At 41.3% G+C, this 17,134-nt stretch overlaps 1 protein-coding gene across 4 annotated transcripts; it reads left to right on the top strand.

Moving 5' to 3' along the window:
* The first annotated feature begins 749 nt into the window (after positions 1 to 749).
* Positions 750 to 14,287, top strand: LOC110521780 (uridine-cytidine kinase 2-A). 4 transcript variants are annotated; one of them, XM_036968880.2, is made up of 8 exons: positions 952 to 1,092; positions 4,856 to 4,948; positions 5,226 to 5,385; positions 5,979 to 6,075; positions 6,158 to 6,300; positions 6,505 to 6,602; positions 13,271 to 13,319; positions 13,815 to 14,287. In XM_036968880.2, the coding sequence occupies exons 3-8, from the start codon at positions 5,247 to 5,249 to the stop codon at positions 13,949 to 13,951; spliced, it is 663 nt and encodes a 220-aa protein (XP_036824775.1). In that variant the 5' UTR covers positions 952 to 1,092; positions 4,856 to 4,948; positions 5,226 to 5,246; the 3' UTR covers positions 13,952 to 14,287. The 4 variants fall into 4 exon arrangements, with proteins under 4 accessions (XP_021455309.1, XP_036824775.1, XP_021455308.1 ...); XM_090231948.1 differs by lacking the exon at positions 952 to 1,092 and adding an exon at positions 2,445 to 4,521; XM_021599634.3 differs by lacking the exon at positions 4,856 to 4,948 and having other exon boundaries at positions 750 to 1,092.
* Positions 14,288 to 17,134: the final 2,847 nt, after the last annotated feature.

Raw genomic sequence — 17,134 nt, 5'->3', positions numbered from 1 at the left:
ACATTTGCTAGCAAGCTAACCAGTACATTTAACAGAAAGGGTCTAGCTATATGGTAACATTTAGCTAACCAGAATTACCATAGCTGTATTATTTTCATGTGGTAGTTAGCCACGTTTTGGTTAGTTAGTTAGCTAGCTGCCACAGCATCAATGATTGTAGCTAGCTAGCTATAGCCTATAGTTATATTCTAGGGAAGCAATAGCTATTTCTGCTAAATTTATTTCCTAGCCAATTTATACATGTGTTGTGTCATCCAATAATTTATTATCAACTCAAAACTTTAGCTAGCTAGTATTGGCTGTTAGAACTGCAGCCACAACATCAGATTGATTGGGAATTCACTGACTGGCTATAGCTAGCTAACTAGCCAGATCTCATTATCTGTATATGAGTGATCGGTGTTGACATATATGTATTTTCCCCAGATGTGCAAGTGTCTTTTCACATCGTGTCAGTATAATTTGTTTAATTTCTGATCCAGAAAAGGGCTCACAAAAGCCATGTCTGTAGCTTGTGTTGCTTGCAGTAAGGGCATTGTTCTTTCTTTTTGCCTAATAATCATTGCAATTTATGCCCAGAAAATGACATCTTCACCAAAAACTAGAAATGAAAAGTTTTGTGATACACAAAAATGCTGTTGAGGACTTTTTAATGAAGCCTGCATGAGCATTGTTATTAAGTGTTAAGGTATTTATGGAGCCCTTTGCCTGTCACCTTTAAGATCCCGGAGTGCATCTTTAACTGAGCTGATCTAAATGTAGGCCACAACATTTCCAGAAATCTGATATATGGGCCTAGAGTCTGATAACTGAATTGCAATAACACATAACCTGATGTGAAGGTTCTGCATTTCAAGTAGTTTACAAAATAACGGATTGATATCCAGGCTTACTCATAGCATCAAAGCAAACGCACAACTGAAAAGAGGGGAGGAGCGCTATTGGAGCAAAACCACCTCCGTGCTTCTGTATGCGTTTATAGCAAGCATGGCAGGCGACAGCGAGACAAGGGTGGACAGTCAAGCCGAAAACGAGAATGCTATTCGGCAACCTTTCCTCATCGGGGTAGCCGGAGGGACTGCCAGCGGCAAGGTTGGCATTGTGATTTTGAATTAATTAGAAATGTCATGTTTTTATTTGAAACACTGAATTGTCAACGTGGTTGAAAGATGAGAACTCATTGACCGCGTGGCTCCTGTCATGACAGACCAATGAATTAATTAGTTCCATTAAAGCTAGTTTGTTTTTTAATCATTTCTGGAAAAACATTGACATTTTTAAAGCGTGTATAGGAATAGGCCCTGTTTGGCAATAATTTATCCCACTTATGTGGCTGTAGAGAACTGACCTTAATCCAACTTGCATTCATGTCTTTGTCTATAACATCTATAGCCCTATCAATTCGTGTACAAATAATTAAATATTAATATAAACCTATATGAAACAAGGATTTTGAGAGGAATCTACTCCTGTGGTTTATTCAATTCAGAAAGGGCATTTATGACAACCGACAACCGAAAAGCAATACTTCGCTTAGCCAACTAAACTCAACGATTTACGATGGAGTTGAGCGGCGACTAGTGTGTGCGGACTGGAGCTAAAACAGCATATACCATTTTAGTTTATCACAAAACTACTGATTTCAGAACGGGTGCTGAAATCAGTACTTTTCTTATTCATAAAAAAAAGTGACGTCGAGCTCCAGTCCGCCCACTGTTAATATTCACTTTCTAATGCGTCGACAGGACCAGCTGATTACACCTGGCAAAGCAGTGAAAACTGCCTATGCGCATAATTCGCGGCACAGTAAAATAAATAAAATTTCTAAACCCAGAGGCGCAACATCGCGAGACTTCCGGGTACGCTTGCCAAACAGACTTGGTCAGGGTTTGAAAAGTCGATGAGAGAAGTAAAAAAAAACATCTTACTAGTTCGTTTTCTAGAAATCAAAAGGCACGAAGGTAGATTCGAGGTAATGTCTTTATTTGAACATGTTATTACTCCAAAGGGACAAACATTTTTGTCAAACAGCTTCGGTCCGGAGTGTCTGAGTTGACGGCTTGCACATGCGCGATACGACCGTTAGACCAGATGACGTGTAACTACGCATGCGTTTAGCCATCCAGCGTCGCCATGACACTGCCTTCAGTGTAAACTGGAGTTTCGATTGGAAAAGCTGTTTTAGCCCGTCTTCATACGGTAGCCTACTGTCTTGCGTAATATGTGTCACATCTTACCTCATAACGTGTAAGGAGGTGAGCCTCAGTCTAAGTCAATGTGTTGCCGCTTTTTCCATGTATGCTACTGTTCATCATGGTACAGTAAATAATAAGTGTTCTTCTCTCCAGAATCAAGAATTCAACCATGCCAAAGTCATATTGTGAATAATACAGACATCACTTTATAATCTAGCACACTTATATTCACAATTGTCTGTCTGGTTAGGTAAACCGGTAGTCTAAACATATGGCCTTTCAAATGCACCTCCCCCACCCCTCTGAAGAAAGTGACTGTTATCTCTTGTTTTTCTATTTTTGTTTTTCACTGTCTACCTGAGATAGTCCTAAACAGTCCCCTGAAATGGCTGATGGCCTTGCAGCTATGTCCTCTGCTGTATTGTGTAGTCTGCTGTCTCAAAGTTTTGAATGAGTATCCCTCTATCTTTTTCGAAGGTTGCATACGTTATTTTTTAAATCATGTTTTGAATAGTATTTAATAAGAAAAGGGAGGATTTATTATGGTCAAACCCATTTCTTGTCACGAGTCATATTGTGGAACTGTATACACTATAGGCCTACTGAGCTGGGGAGAGCTTCACTCTGCTAGCCTGGTTATGCATCCACCATATTTCCTGAAATATCCAAGCCAGCACAATAGCCTACAGTTCGGGTTAGCACAGTAGGCCTTAGGGCTGAGAATTGCCTGGGACCTCATCACGATACTTAGGTGCCAATACATTATGTATTGCAATACCATATATAGCAATTTGATTCTGTGATTTTATTGCAATTCGATGTTCCAAACATATTGCTCACCATATGTCTACTGCAGAGTGACGAGAGAAATAAAAGTTCTGAAAACAAATGGGCTCCCTATTTTAAAAAATAAGATGGAGTACAAGCTATGAAGGAAAAATACTGGAGTACAGTAAACCAGCGCAAAAAATAATATTGCAATATGGTCAAAATGATACTTTTTGTCATCAGAAATAATAATCCCCCATCACTAGTAGGCATACTGTCAGTCAGGCACAATTTTACTGTTCCTTCCCAGTGATGTTTATTTGACCTTCAGCTGTGTTTTGTCATAACAGCCAATGAGCTAACCATGTAGAGAAAAAAAATGTCCAGATTTTTCTCCCCTAAAAACGTTTTTCTATACCCACTGTAACTGATCATGACATAGCTTGTCAATTGTCTTTATGTACCTCTGACGTAGGATTGCTGGGTAAACTGCAGTTTAGCTTTTTTGGACACAATAGAATTTTTAACTGGGGCAGGGGAATGTTTAGTCAGCGTTGGCAATAGAAGAGGCAGACTTTGAATGTATGTCTGACTGACCCAAGCTTGGGTAAGAGACCTGGCCTGGTCTTTTGTAACCAAGAGCAGTTTCGGCAATCACTGTTTTATTAAGGGCTTGGAAGAAATGTGAAACGACAAAGGGGTCTGGTATTGGGAGAGTTAGAGCTCTCAGAAACCTCACAAGCACTAACCTGACAATCATCTCGCTAACATTTGTTTGCTTTGTAATTTTTTTGTAGATTAATTTTGTAGAAAAGTTTGGGAAGAAATTAAATGCAGATAAGAAATTGAGTAATTCACATCCTCTATGAAAGGCTGTTCTAGAGCATGAATTGTGGTCCACTTGACGTTCCTTTGCGTGTAATATTTCTTGGTATCATACCCCACAACAAACGAAAGTGAGAAACTACCAGTAGAGCCACCTGGTTATCCAACAGTGTTTTTTCTTCTTCTGACACACTTTTCTGGGAAGTCTGGAGAGACAATGCAGTTTCAGTTTAGGCTGTGTGTATGAAGTCTGTAGGGCCCAGGCCCAACTTGCAGATTATTAGTTAAATGGATTGAGTGTGACCCGGACTGGTGACTAAGTACAGTGAGTCTCATCAAATAACATTGTGGCTGCATGAACATCTTGTAATGCCCCTTTGTCATCCTTGAACTATTCCCTCTGACTGTATTCTCATTTATAAATGTGGATTGACTCCAGACAAATGTGTTCTGCTTCATCGTCTTGTATTATCTTTGCCCTGTCTGAGCTCTTTTCAAGGAGACACTAATGCATTTTTCACTGGTTGCTGGCATACATTTTCCCTTCTCTAACAACAAGTTCAACTTGACCCTAATGTCTGTTGCCAGTCATCTCTTATTCTGTTCTCTATTAGGCCTGGAGCAAGCAGTTAGATTATCATGGCTGGTGACACGTGTAGGTGCAGTGGTCTAAGAATAGCACCTCGATATTGACTGACCGACATCCTGTCTACTGTGGTGTGCCTCAGACTTGGTCAGTAGCAGCCTTACTGTTCTCAATGACACAAGTCTGGTTCGGACTTCATGTGTTAAATAATGTTACAAGACTTCATGTGTTGAACATTTTATTTTTTAAAGTTCCATTCAACAGTGTTGTCATAATGTGAGATCTTTCTTACTGATCTTATTATCCTATTTGCTGTAGGCCCACTCTCCTCTTCCTTGAATTGGCTAATGAACCATAGCGACATGTCTTTTGGGCTGTACTGTGAGATCAGTAGGGATGGGGTAGTGCCCTTTTGGAGTTATTAATATTCGTTTATTTTCCAATGTAAAAGAACGCTGTCACTTCCTCCTTGTTCGTTTAGGAAGTGCAGAGGTTAGCCACGTGTGACGTAGTCAACTAGAAGCCAGCAAGGTGACCACACCCAGGGGCCCTAAGTCATAGAGAGGCCCTATGAGTAAGTGAGGATTCTAGTTATAAAATAGGTCAGAGAGTATTGCAAACATCTAAGAACATTTTTAAATGAGAGCTATTGCACATTGCTGCAGATTTGGCTTCTTCTGTACTGTCTGTACATCTATGTAATAGTCTGGTACCAATATATTCAATATCTCCATAGCTCAGTGAACACAACTCCACTCTTACATCTTTATGGGTTACAATTTACTTCAGATAGTGTTATCTATCTGACAGACTTAACTGTCATTCTCGCTCCTCCCTCTGCCCATGGCCAGTCGTCTGTCTGCGGTAAGATCATGGAGCTGCTTGGCCAGAACAAGATTGACCATCACCAGCGCCAGGTGGCCATTCTCAGCCAAGACAGCTTCTACAGGGTCCTCACACCGGACCAGAAGGCCAAGGCACTGAAGGGACAGTTCAACTTCGACCACCCAGGTATTTATCTAATCTATATATTTATCTGGATACTGTGTCAATCGCTAAATCGTAGTCATATGGTATATGTTAACAACTGGCAAATGTAGCTTTATCCCTTGCTTGCTTTCCAGTGTAAAAACAAATATGAATAGTTTCTCACATCCCTTTGCTCTCTCATTGAAGATAAATAGTTGCGTTGTTGAGTTTATACTCAAAGGATACTTCTGTTGGGCTTTTTCCCCTAGTTCTTAGAAATATAATTACCATAATGGAGAGAACTGGAGAGAACTAAAGGTTTCTACATGTCCTGCCTTGGGGCCAATGACTGCTGTATTGAAAATCTGTCTCATTCAGAGTACATACTTAGCAGTGGTGCCTCTGGTAGATTGTAGTCTGGTAGCAGAGTTGTCGGTCTCAGACAGTGTGGTAGATAATGTTTGGGCCCTGGTCAAAAGTAGTTCACTAAATAGGTTGCATATCAGCACAGATGCTTTCCCCCATAACAACTTGCCACCTTGTGGGATTAGATCTAGATCCTATGGCCTGACACAGTGGCACCAGCAGAAACATAGACATTGTTCTGAGTGCCTTTGCTCTCTCTCTCTTCTCAGATGCATTTGACAATGAGCTCATCGTCAAAACGTTGTGGGACATTTTGGAGGGCCAAACAGTGCAGATCCCAGTGTATGACTTTGTCACCCATTCCAGGTCAGTGGTTAGGACACTCACTCCACTCACTCACTCATCTCATGTCATACACATTGTCCTCTCTCTGGTGTGTGTGTGTCAGGAAGGAAGAGGCGGTGACGGTGTACCCAGCAGATGTGGTGCTGTTCGAGGGCATCCTGATGTTCTACTCCCAGGAGATTAGGGACCTGTTCCAGATGAAGCTGTTTGTGGACACAGACGCAGACACACGGCTCTCACGCAGGGGTGAAACCTTAGACATATATATTCACTATTTCATTGGATGAAACGCATCATACTTGTGAGTTGTACAAAAATACCAGGGGGCTTCCAATACAGGGCCTGGAGGGCATGAATGGGAACCAGATGTAGAAGTCTATTAGTTTTGTAAGAATATTTTCTGTGAAATCATACTGAAAGCTCCACTCCTGTTCTGTGTTCACTCCCCAGTGCTCCGAGACATCAGCGAGCGAGGAAGGGACCTGGAGCAGGTGCTAACGCAATACATAACCTTTGTTAAGCCCGCCTTTGAAGAGTTCTGTCTGCCAGTGAGTACCTAGCTATGATACTGCCACAACACGTATTCTAAGAGCCTTGGACCAACCAACCAAATGATATCAATAGCTAGGTTTCCATCCACTTGTCGACAGATTTTCATGCAAATATTCTCAAATCTGCATTTTCCTGCAAGATATGTTTCCACTAACCTGTCTAGGACTGACGGAACCCCTCACCAACAGCCAATGAAATTGCAGGGAGCCAAATACAAATCTCATAAATCAAATTTCTCAAACATAGAAGTATTAGGCACCATTTTAAAGATAAAATTCTCATTAACCCAGCCAAAGTGTCTGATTCCAAAAATACTTTACAACGAAAGCTCCACAAACGATTGTTAGGTCACCACCAAGCCACAGAAAAACCCAGCCATTTTTCCAGCCAAAGAGAGGAGTCACAAAAAGCACAAATAGAGATACAATTAATCACTAACCTTTGATCTTCATCAGATGACACTCATAGGACTTCATGTTACACAATTTATGTATGTTTTGTTCAATAAAGTGTTTTATATAAATATGCAATCTCATTTTACATTGGCACGTTACGTTCAGTAGTTCTAAAACATGCGGTGATTGTGCAGAGAGCCACATGAATTCACAGAAATACTCATTATAAATGTTGATAAATTCTAGTGTTATGTATGGAACTTAAGTTACACTTCTCCTTAATGCAACCGCTGTGTCAGATTTCAAAAAAAAAATTACGGAAAAAGCATAATCTGAGAAGGGCGCTCAGAGCCCAAACCAGCCAGAGAAATATCAGCCATGTTGGGTAGTCAACATTATTCATAAATAGCATTATAAATATTCACTTACCTTTGATTTTCATCAGAATGCACTCCCAGGAATCGCAGTTCCACAATAAATGCTTGTTTTGTTCGATAATGTCCATAATTTATGTCCAATAGCTTCTTTTGTTAGGGCGTTTGGTAAACAAATCCAAAAGAGCGATCTGGTCCAGTCTGACGAAACGTTCAAAAAGTTATATTACAGTTCGAAGATTCTATACTTAGTTTGACAAGTCTCTATCTTTAGGATGTTATCATAAAAGTTCAATAATGTTCCAACCGGAGAATTCCACTGCCTGTAGAAAAGCCATGGAACGAGAGCTAACTCTCTCGTGACCGCGCGTCATGAGGCTGTGACACTCTGCCTGACCACAGACTCAAAGAGCTCTGATCCGGTCCCACCTCACAGTAGAAGCCTCATTCAAGTTTCTAAAGACAGTTTACATCTAGTAGAAGCCTTAGGAAGTGCATCTTGACCCATATGCCACTGTGTATTCGATAGGGCTGAGTTCAAAAACTACAAACCTCAGATTTCCCACTTCCTGTCTGGATTTTTTTTCTTGGGTTTATGCCTGCCATATGAGTTCTGTTCTACTCAGACATCATTCAAACAGTTTTAGAAACTTCAGTGTTTTCTATCCAAATCTACTAATAATATGCATATTTTAGCTTCTGGGCCTGAGTAGCAGGCAGTTCACTCTGGGCACGCTATTTATCCAAAAATGAAAATACTGCCCCCCCTATCCCAAAGAAGTTAAATTGACTTGTTGTGGATAAAAGGCTGTGCGTGATGTAGTGCACATAAAAATTACTTTTGCCGTTAAATTCCCATGTACCAAATAAAAAATACAAGTTCAATGGGTTTCCATTGCATTTTCAACTCTACTGATGGTTTTGTCGCTACAAAAGTTATTTAGCGAATATACCCACTCTGGTCTTGGCACGTGCGCTTTAGCCAACAGCTCTCAGATACAGTGCAGGTATAGCCTACATGATGAGTTATTATGGATTAAAAAAAGTATGATTTTATTTGTCAAACGGCAGCCAAGACTCGATCATGTCAGCAGAATAAGACGCTCAATATTTATTGGAAAGAAGCATCAAGCTGCATTTTCACCACCCTGTGAAGTTCATCGTAGCTTATTTAATTTGTAGCCTAATAAACTGCATGCTTTCCTGAGTCATAGTGGGAGGACCACACAGCATATCATTGCGTGACTCCAAGTTTATCATATAAAATATGATGGTTATTATATCAATGTTTGCCCATAGTTTCCATCACCATTTCTCACAATACATTTTACAGACAAGCGTATTTTATTTTGTTGACAGTTGGAAAGTTTACAGACATTTGTTGTTTCCATCTGGCCTGTAGTGACATGTACTATACTCACATAAAAAGGTTGGCAGGGAACCTGGTTATTGTCAGTTGTCTCTGACCTCCTCTTGAATGGTATTGAACACACTGGCCCTGATTTCTTAAAAAAAATATATATATATTTCACCTTTCTTTAACCAGGTAGGCCGGTTGAGAGCAAGTTCTCATTTACAACTGCGACCTGGCCAAGATGAAGCAAAGCAGTGTTACAAAAACAACAGTTACACATGGGATAACAAACGTACAGTCAACAACACAATAGAAAAATCTGTATAAAGTGTGCGCAAATGAAGTAAGGAGGTAAGGCACTAAATAGGCCATAGTGGCGAAGTAGTTACAATTTAGCAATTAACACTGGAGTGATATGTGCAGATGAGGATGTGCAAGTAGAAATACTGGTGTGCAGAAAAACAAATATGGAGTAGGTAGTTGGTTGGATGGGCTATTTACAGATGGGCTGTGTACAGCTTCAGCGAACGGTAAGCTGCTCTTACAGCTGATGCTTAAAGTTAGTGAGGGAGATATGTCTCCAATTTCAGTGATTAAGAAAAAAGTGCAATTCGTTCCAGGCATTGGCAGCAAAGAACTGGAAGGAAAGGTGGCCAAAGGAGGTGTTGGCTTTGGGGGTGACCAGTAAAATATACTTGCTACGGGTGGGTGTTGCTATGGAGACCAGTGAGCTGAGATGGTGGAGCTTTACCTAGCAAATACTTATAGATGACCTGGAGCCAGTAGGTTTATGAATATGTAGCGAGGACCAGCCAACGAGAGCATACAGGTCGCAGTGGTGTGTAGTATATGAGGCTTTGGTGACAAAACGGATTGCACTGTGATAGACTATCCAATTTGCTGAGTAGAGTGTTGGCGGTTATTTTGTAAATGACATAGCCGAAGTCAAGGATCAGTAGGATAGTCAGTTTTACGAGGGCATGTTTGGCAGCATGAGTGAAGGAGGCTTTGTTGCGATATAGGAAGCCGATTCTAGATTGAATTTTGGATTGGAGATGCTTAATGAGTCTGGACGGAGAGTTTACGGTCTAACAGACACCTAGGTTTTTGTAGTTGTCCACATATTCTAAGTCAGAACCATCCAGAATAGTGATGCTGGTTGTGCGGGCAGCGATCGGTTGAAGAGCATGCATTTAGTTTTACTAGCATTTAAAACAGTTGGAGGCCACGGAAGGAGTGTTGTATGGCATTGAAGCTCGTTTGGAGGTTTGTTAAGTGTCCAAAGAAGGGCCAGAAGTATATAGAATGGTGTTGTCTGCGTAGAGGTGGATCAGAGATTCACACGCAGCAACGGCGACATCACTGATCTATACAGAGAAAAGAGTCGGCCTGAGAATTGAACCCTGTGGCACCCCATAGACTGCCAGAGGTCCAGACAATAGGCCCTCCGATTTGACACACAGAACTCTATCTGAGAAGTAGTTGGTGAACCAAGCGAGGCAGTCATTAGAAAAACCACGGCTATTGAGTCTGCCGATAAGAATACGGTGATTGACAGAGTCGAAAGCTTTGGCCAGGTCAACGAATACAGCTGCACAGTACTGTCTTTTAGCAATTGTGGTTATGATATCGTTTAGACCTTGAGAGTGGCTGAGGTGCACTCATGACCAGCTTGGAAACTGGATTGCATAGCGGCAATGGTACGGTGGGATTCGAAATGGTCAGTGATCCGTTTATTGACTTGGCTTTCAAAGACTTTAGAAAGGCAGGGCAGGATGGATATAGGTCTAACAGTTTGGGTCTAGAGTGTCTCCCCCTTTGAAGAGGGGGATGACCGCGGCCCCTTTCCAATCTTTAGGAATCTCAGACGATATGAAAGAGGTTGAACAGACTAGTAATAGGGGTTGCAACAATGGCGGCAGATCATTTTAGGAAGAGAGGGTCCAGATTGTCTATCCCAGCTGATTTGTAGGAATCCAGATTTTGCAGCTCTATCAGAACATCAGCTTTCTGGATTTGGGTGAAGGTGAAGTGGGGGAGGCTTGGGCCAGTTGCTGCGGGGGGTGTAGAGCTGTTGGCCGGGGTTGGGGTAGCCAGGTGGAAAGCATGGCCAGCCGTAGAGAAATGCATATTGAAATGCTCAATTATTGTGGATTTATCGGTAGTGACAGTGTTTCCTAGCCTCAGTGCAGTGGGCAGCTGGGATGAGGTGCTCTTATTCTCCGTGGACTTTAGTGTCCCAAAACTTTTTGGAATTAGTACTGCAGGATGCACATTTCTGTTAGGAAAGCAAAGGCTAGCTTTTTCAAACTGACTGTGTATATTGGTTCCTGACTTCCCTGAAAAGTTGCATATCGCGGGGACTATTCGATGCTAGTGCAGTACGCCACAGGATGGTTTTTGTGCTGGTCAAGGGCAGTCAAGTCTGAAGTGAACCAAGGGCTTTATCTGTTCTTAGTTCTGTATTTTTTGAAAGGGGCATGTTTATTTAAGATGGTGAGGAAAGCCCTTTTAAAGAAGAACCAGGCAGCCTCTATTGACGGGATGAGGTCAATATCCTTCCAGGATACCCGGGCCAGGTCAATTAAAGGCCTACACGCTGAAGTGTTTTAGGGAGCGTTTGACAGTGATGAGGGGTGGTCGTTTGACCACGGACACAGGCAATGAGGCAGTGATCACTGAGATCCTGGTTGAATACAGCAGAGGTGTGTTTAGAGGGCAGGTTGGTCAGGATGATACCTACGAGGGTGCCCATGTTTACGGATTTGGGGTTGTACCTGGTAGGTTCCTTGAAAATTTGTGTGAGATTGAGGGCATCTAATTTAGATTGTAAGACGGCCGGGGTGTTAAGCATATCCCAGTTCAATTCACTTAGGGTGTCCAGGGCACAGGTGGGGGCTGAGGGGGGTCTATAACAAGCGGCAACAGTGAGGGACTTATTTCTGGAGAGAGATTTTTTTAAAGTAGAGGCTCTAACTGTTTGGGCATAGACCTGGATAGTATGACAGAACACTGCAGGCACTGCAGTAGATTGCAACTCTGCCCCCTTTAGCAGTTTTATCTTGACAGAAAATGTTATAATTGGGCTTTTATGATTACAGAAGTCAACAAATGAGAGCGCCTGGGGACACAAGGGGCCTGGGTTAACCTCTACATCAACAGAGGACGAGGATGAGGGTACTGCTAAAGGCTATAAGAACTGGTTGTCTAGTGCATTGGGAACAGCAAAAAAATGAGCAGATTTCTGGGCGTGGTAGGATATATTCAGGGCATAACGTACAGACAAGGGTATGGTAGGGTGCGAGTACAGTGGAGGTAAACCCAGGCATTGAGTGATGATGAGAGAGGTTGCATCTCTGGAGGTGCCAGTTAAGCTAGGTGTGGTCTCCGCATGTGGGGTGGGGCAAAGGAGCTATCTGAGGCATGTTGAGCGGGACTAGGGGCTCCGCAGTAAAATAAAACAGTGATGGCTACCCTAAACAACAGTATACAAGGCATATTGACATTTGAGAGAGGCATAAAGCAATCACAGGTGTTGAGTGGGAGAGCTAGACAACGGGTAAGACAACAACAACTGGTAAATGGCGATGACTGGGCAGAGGGTCAGTTAGCTACACACAGGGCCTGAGTTCGAGGCTGGGGCCAACAGATAAACAAAATGAAATGGCGTGTTAATGAACAGTCCAGCAGGCATCAGCTGTGTAGCCGAGTGATCATAGGGTCCAATGAGCAGCAATAGATGAAACAGGGAGCCGTTCGGTAGCCGTTACTATGCTAGGCGAGCGGGAGACGCGGTGTTCAGGAAGCTAGCGGGCCGGGGCTAGCAGAGAAGGGTCTTCACCGACATCCACGACGCAGAGGCCGGTTGAGAGCACATCGGCCGAAATACGTCAGCAAACCAGTCGTGATGGATCGGCCGGGCTCCGTGTCGACAAAGGGTTCAGGCCAATTGGCAAGCGTTATTGTATTTGCTGTACTTCATTTCCTAGCCGGAAGATGGGCCTAGCTTGAAGCTAACTGGTGCTTGCTTCTGGACAAGGGCGTTAGCCACAATAACCACTCGGTAGCAGATAGCTAGGTGCGGTGATCCGGTGTAATGGTCCAGAGCTTGCAGCAAGAATCCGGTGATGTAGTGGAAAAAAGCAGTCCGATATTCTCAGGGCTGATATTGCGCTGTGCAGACTGGCAGGTGTTGCGGTGTGCAGACTGGCAGGGCTAAAGCGCCTGGTGTCTGCGCTAAAGGTAAAGGCCGCTAGCAGTGGCTAACAATGACTAAATAGCGAATAGCTAATCGGCTGGCTAGCCTTTGATGGAGATCCAGTTATAAGGTCTCAAAAATAGCAGATCCTTACCACATTGGGTGAGGCGGGTTGCAGGAAGGTATATTTAATTTGAAAATGGAAGAAATGTATACAAGAAAATTAATATTTACATGGGACAAAAAACAAACAAAAAACAAACACGTCTTACTGCTAACCATCTTGGTTAAGATGTGATTCAGATCGTATTGCTAAACATGTTTATTTCTTCTCCCTCTGTAGACCAAGAAGTGTGCTGATGTGATCATTCCTAGAGGAGCAGATAATCTTGGTGAGTTTCTGGCTGTTTGTTTCTCAAGATTGCTGCCTTATGTAAGCAAGCAGGCTGTTATGTGACAAACTTCACTGACTCATTCTTGGACACATCTCCCTATAGAGAGTCTGTCATTGACATTGTTAATCAGTCCAGTCTCTTACCCTGCGATGGTAAACTTACTAAAGGCGGATGTGAATGTGATGGCTGTTTTGTTTATTCTACTGTCTTGAGATAGCTGTTGTGGTCTGTGATTGGTGAGACCTATACATGGGAAGCAGACTAGATTAGTCTGAAACATTCCCAGGACAAAACAGCTATCTCTGTTTTGGAATGGCAAGGTCAATTGTAGATTTTTCAAAACAACATGTATTTGCAAAGAGTGGTGCTTTTAAACTCTGGAACTTGTTCTGCTTAAATTTTATCTGAATAAAAGAGGAATGGAACACCGTTACAGATTATCCTTCAATGTCCTCTGAATGTGCCCCCTCTCTCTCTCTCTCTCCTTAACAGTTGCCATAAACCTTATAGTTCAGCACATCCAGGACATTCTGAACGGTGGTCTGACCAAACGCCTTAACGGCAGCCTTAACGGTTACGGAACTCCCCGGAAACGGCAGGTGTCAGAGTCTAGCAGTCGGCCCCACTAACCGCACCGGCCCTCTCTGAACACCAGGGAGCTAGGGATCGATGGAAGAGGGCTCATCTGTACATACCTACCACCTGTCTGCTACACTGTATTTAAAAAAAATATATATAAAAAAAAAACAACTTAAAAAAAAAAACTCTCTAGCAAGAATATGCAAGGCCTTCATTTGATTAGTTTTTTTTTTGACTGGATGATGAAATGTTTTGTAAGGGAGGAAGGAACTGTTTCAGTTCAAAGGTGAAGCAGTTATTTTATTTATGTATTTTTATTTGATATTCTGGCCCCTTTTTGAGCTTGCAGATGTTAATAAATGAGGAGGAAGTTGGGTTGAGCTTGAGACCTTGCTGTGTGTTCAGTGGTCAGTGCATTTTGATTGGTCATGTTGTCTGTCTTTCTGTACTGTTGGTTTGGAATGGAAGGAAGGACGTGTGACAGATTTTATTTGTTACAGAGGGAACTCCAAGACACACACTACATGATCTTGGAAACTATCCAAGAACCGAGATGCAAAACTGAATGCAATTCACCTCTGTAGATTCCGATTTAGCAATTATTTGATTAACTGACGTACATGTATGTACCTTAGAGCACTAATCATGTTTGACATGGTATAGGATACCACTTCTCACATTCCTTTACTCTGTTATCCCCCTTTATCCTTTGCCTCAGTGTTACAAGCCTACTCTTGAGCGAGTGAAAGGGGAAATGTTCAGGCCCTACACAGATTATCTGCCTTTGCTCACCAATTCAATGGGTCAAAGCAACTTAATGTTTTCTCCATCTGAAAGAAGAAAAAAAACGGAACTACTTGACTTCACAAATCAAAGCAGTGTTCTTAGTTTGTACATAGTGTAGTATTATTTACCCTCCTGATGTTGTACTTTTTCAATCATTTTTCAGTGTTTTCACAGTATTTGCTTGTTACCATGCATCTTGGAACAAACAACCTACATTTCAGAACGTAACTGAGATTGAAAAAGACAAATTAATCTTTACCTCGACCGGTTTTGTGTATGGTGGCTGACAACCCCACCAAATAAATAAACCGCGTTCTGTACTTGGTCACATGGCCCCTCTGAAACCGTTACGCTGTAGTTTGTAATGCCCCCATGACAATATAATTATTTCAGGGTTCCTACTTGTAACATTTTTTTATTTTAAAGCTCTTGAATGATGAGATTACTAGAATGCCTCTGTCTGAACATCAGTGAAGTACATATTCTTGACATAATATTCTATCATTGAAAGGGTTCATTTGATAGTGGTGTTTTAAGCCTACAAATATTGTAGGTTGTCTTGAACTGCAGGATTTGAGGTAAATTTGCACTTTAAAAAAGATGGTGATTGTCCACATTAGTAACAATTGACTCAACAAACATTCTATATAATTGCTCTTTTAGAACTAATTAACAGTGTATTTCATCAACGTACAACTGCTTTGTTTTTTTTCTACTATTTTGCACCACCAAAACATTTTCCTTTAGGAGTAGGCTCTCTCTCGGGCCATTCATATACTTTAATTCCACATCAAATTGCCCACCATATATTGTTTCATTTATCAGTGATGTATTCAAGTCAATCAAAATATACTGCAATATTCCCAGACTGATATAAAAAGTGAGGTTATGGTCTTGTTAACATTCACTCACTGAATTGTGCTAATAGTGTTATACTAAAGGTTGTACTGTATTGCAATGGGTAGTCTACGGTTACAATAGATTGTTTTGCTTTCAGACATAGATATTTTTAAAAAGTCCTGACTGCTGTGATGTTTCCTACCTCAACATATTTGATACCTGTATGCAAAGTGTATACTGTAGTTTTTTTTCTTCTAATTTCTAGGGCCAATGATGGGCATGTCACAATGTTGTCCATCAGTGCATCATCAATACTTTTATTATTAGCTTCAAATTGATTGATCATTGAAATGAGAAATGGTTTCTAAAGTACTGTGTTCACTCCATGAGTTAGCTATCTAATTTGTGAGATGTAGAACTAGAGAAAGTGAACTTATTAATTCACACAGCACAGGAACTTGAGATTTTGCCTTTGAAGAGAAAGAGAAGACTATGAATATAACCCTAAACACTAGTAATACGATGCCTCACTTAAGTGTGGAGGAAATGGCCTAATTTTAATTTTAAAGGCCTTCAAAAAGTCAGTCAAGTAGTATCTATCATAGGCAGCCATCTTGCAGACGTTCAGTAACAAATTAATTCCCTTGCTCAAATATATTATAGTCCGAAAGGCTGTGGATTGTCTGTATTTATGTCAATCAAATGTTGCTTTGTGTATTATCGCATACATTTAGCTTCAATGTTGGTGATGAAATCTGCTGTAAATGTCTGCTCATTTAACTCAATGACATGATACCATATGTGCTACTTGCTTGCAAGAGCTAGCTAGCTATTGTACTGTATTTGTTCCATGATCAGGGTGTAACAGTGAATCAATGAGACAGTAATGTCAACTGCCTCAGTGTGAACACTAACTGTATGTATTTTAGAATCAAACACATTGAAAATAGTAATGTGCTATACAGCAGTGGTGGAAAAAGTACCCCATCCCTTCTGCCTCTGATCTGGTGCACACTCCTAACACACATAATTGACAAAAGATGCATTTGTGTTTAGTGAGTCCCCCAGATCAGAGGCAGATCTTGATAACTGTGTGAATTGGACCATTTTTCTGTCCTGCTAAGCATTTCAAATGTAATGAGTACTTCTGGGTGTCAGGTATGGTATGGAGTAAAAATTACATTATTTTCTTTAGGAATGTAGTGAAGTAAAAGTTGTCAAAAATATAAATAGTGAAGTACAGATACCTCAAAAACCGACTTAAGTAGTACTTTAAAGTATTTTTACTTAAGTACTTTACACCACTGCTATACAGTATGTGAAGAATGAGGCCTTTGACACATAGCTCAGGCATTGTTGTACATGGCTCTAGCATGGAAGAGACCTGTGATGAGAGAGGAATAAATAGTATGACTATAACCAAAACTGTTACCAGACCAACAAGTAAAACAGAAAACCAGGTTACCTATCAAGTTGTGATGACCATGACTTTACTGGTTTACCTGAAAGTTGAAGTTATTAAACAGTAAAAAGTAGGGATAGATTTTCTGGTTGACACACCTGGATATGACTACATGAATACAAGAGCATTCATAACTGTATTATAA

Source organism: Oncorhynchus mykiss, chromosome 4 (assembly GCF_057628025.1).
Source record: "Oncorhynchus mykiss isolate SJ-2025 chromosome 4, ASM5762802v1, whole genome shotgun sequence".
Taxonomy (NCBI): Eukaryota; Metazoa; Chordata; class Actinopteri; order Salmoniformes; family Salmonidae; genus Oncorhynchus; species Oncorhynchus mykiss.
The sequence above is the reverse complement of the archived record's forward strand: the minus strand, read 5'-3'. Positions and strand labels throughout refer to the sequence as shown.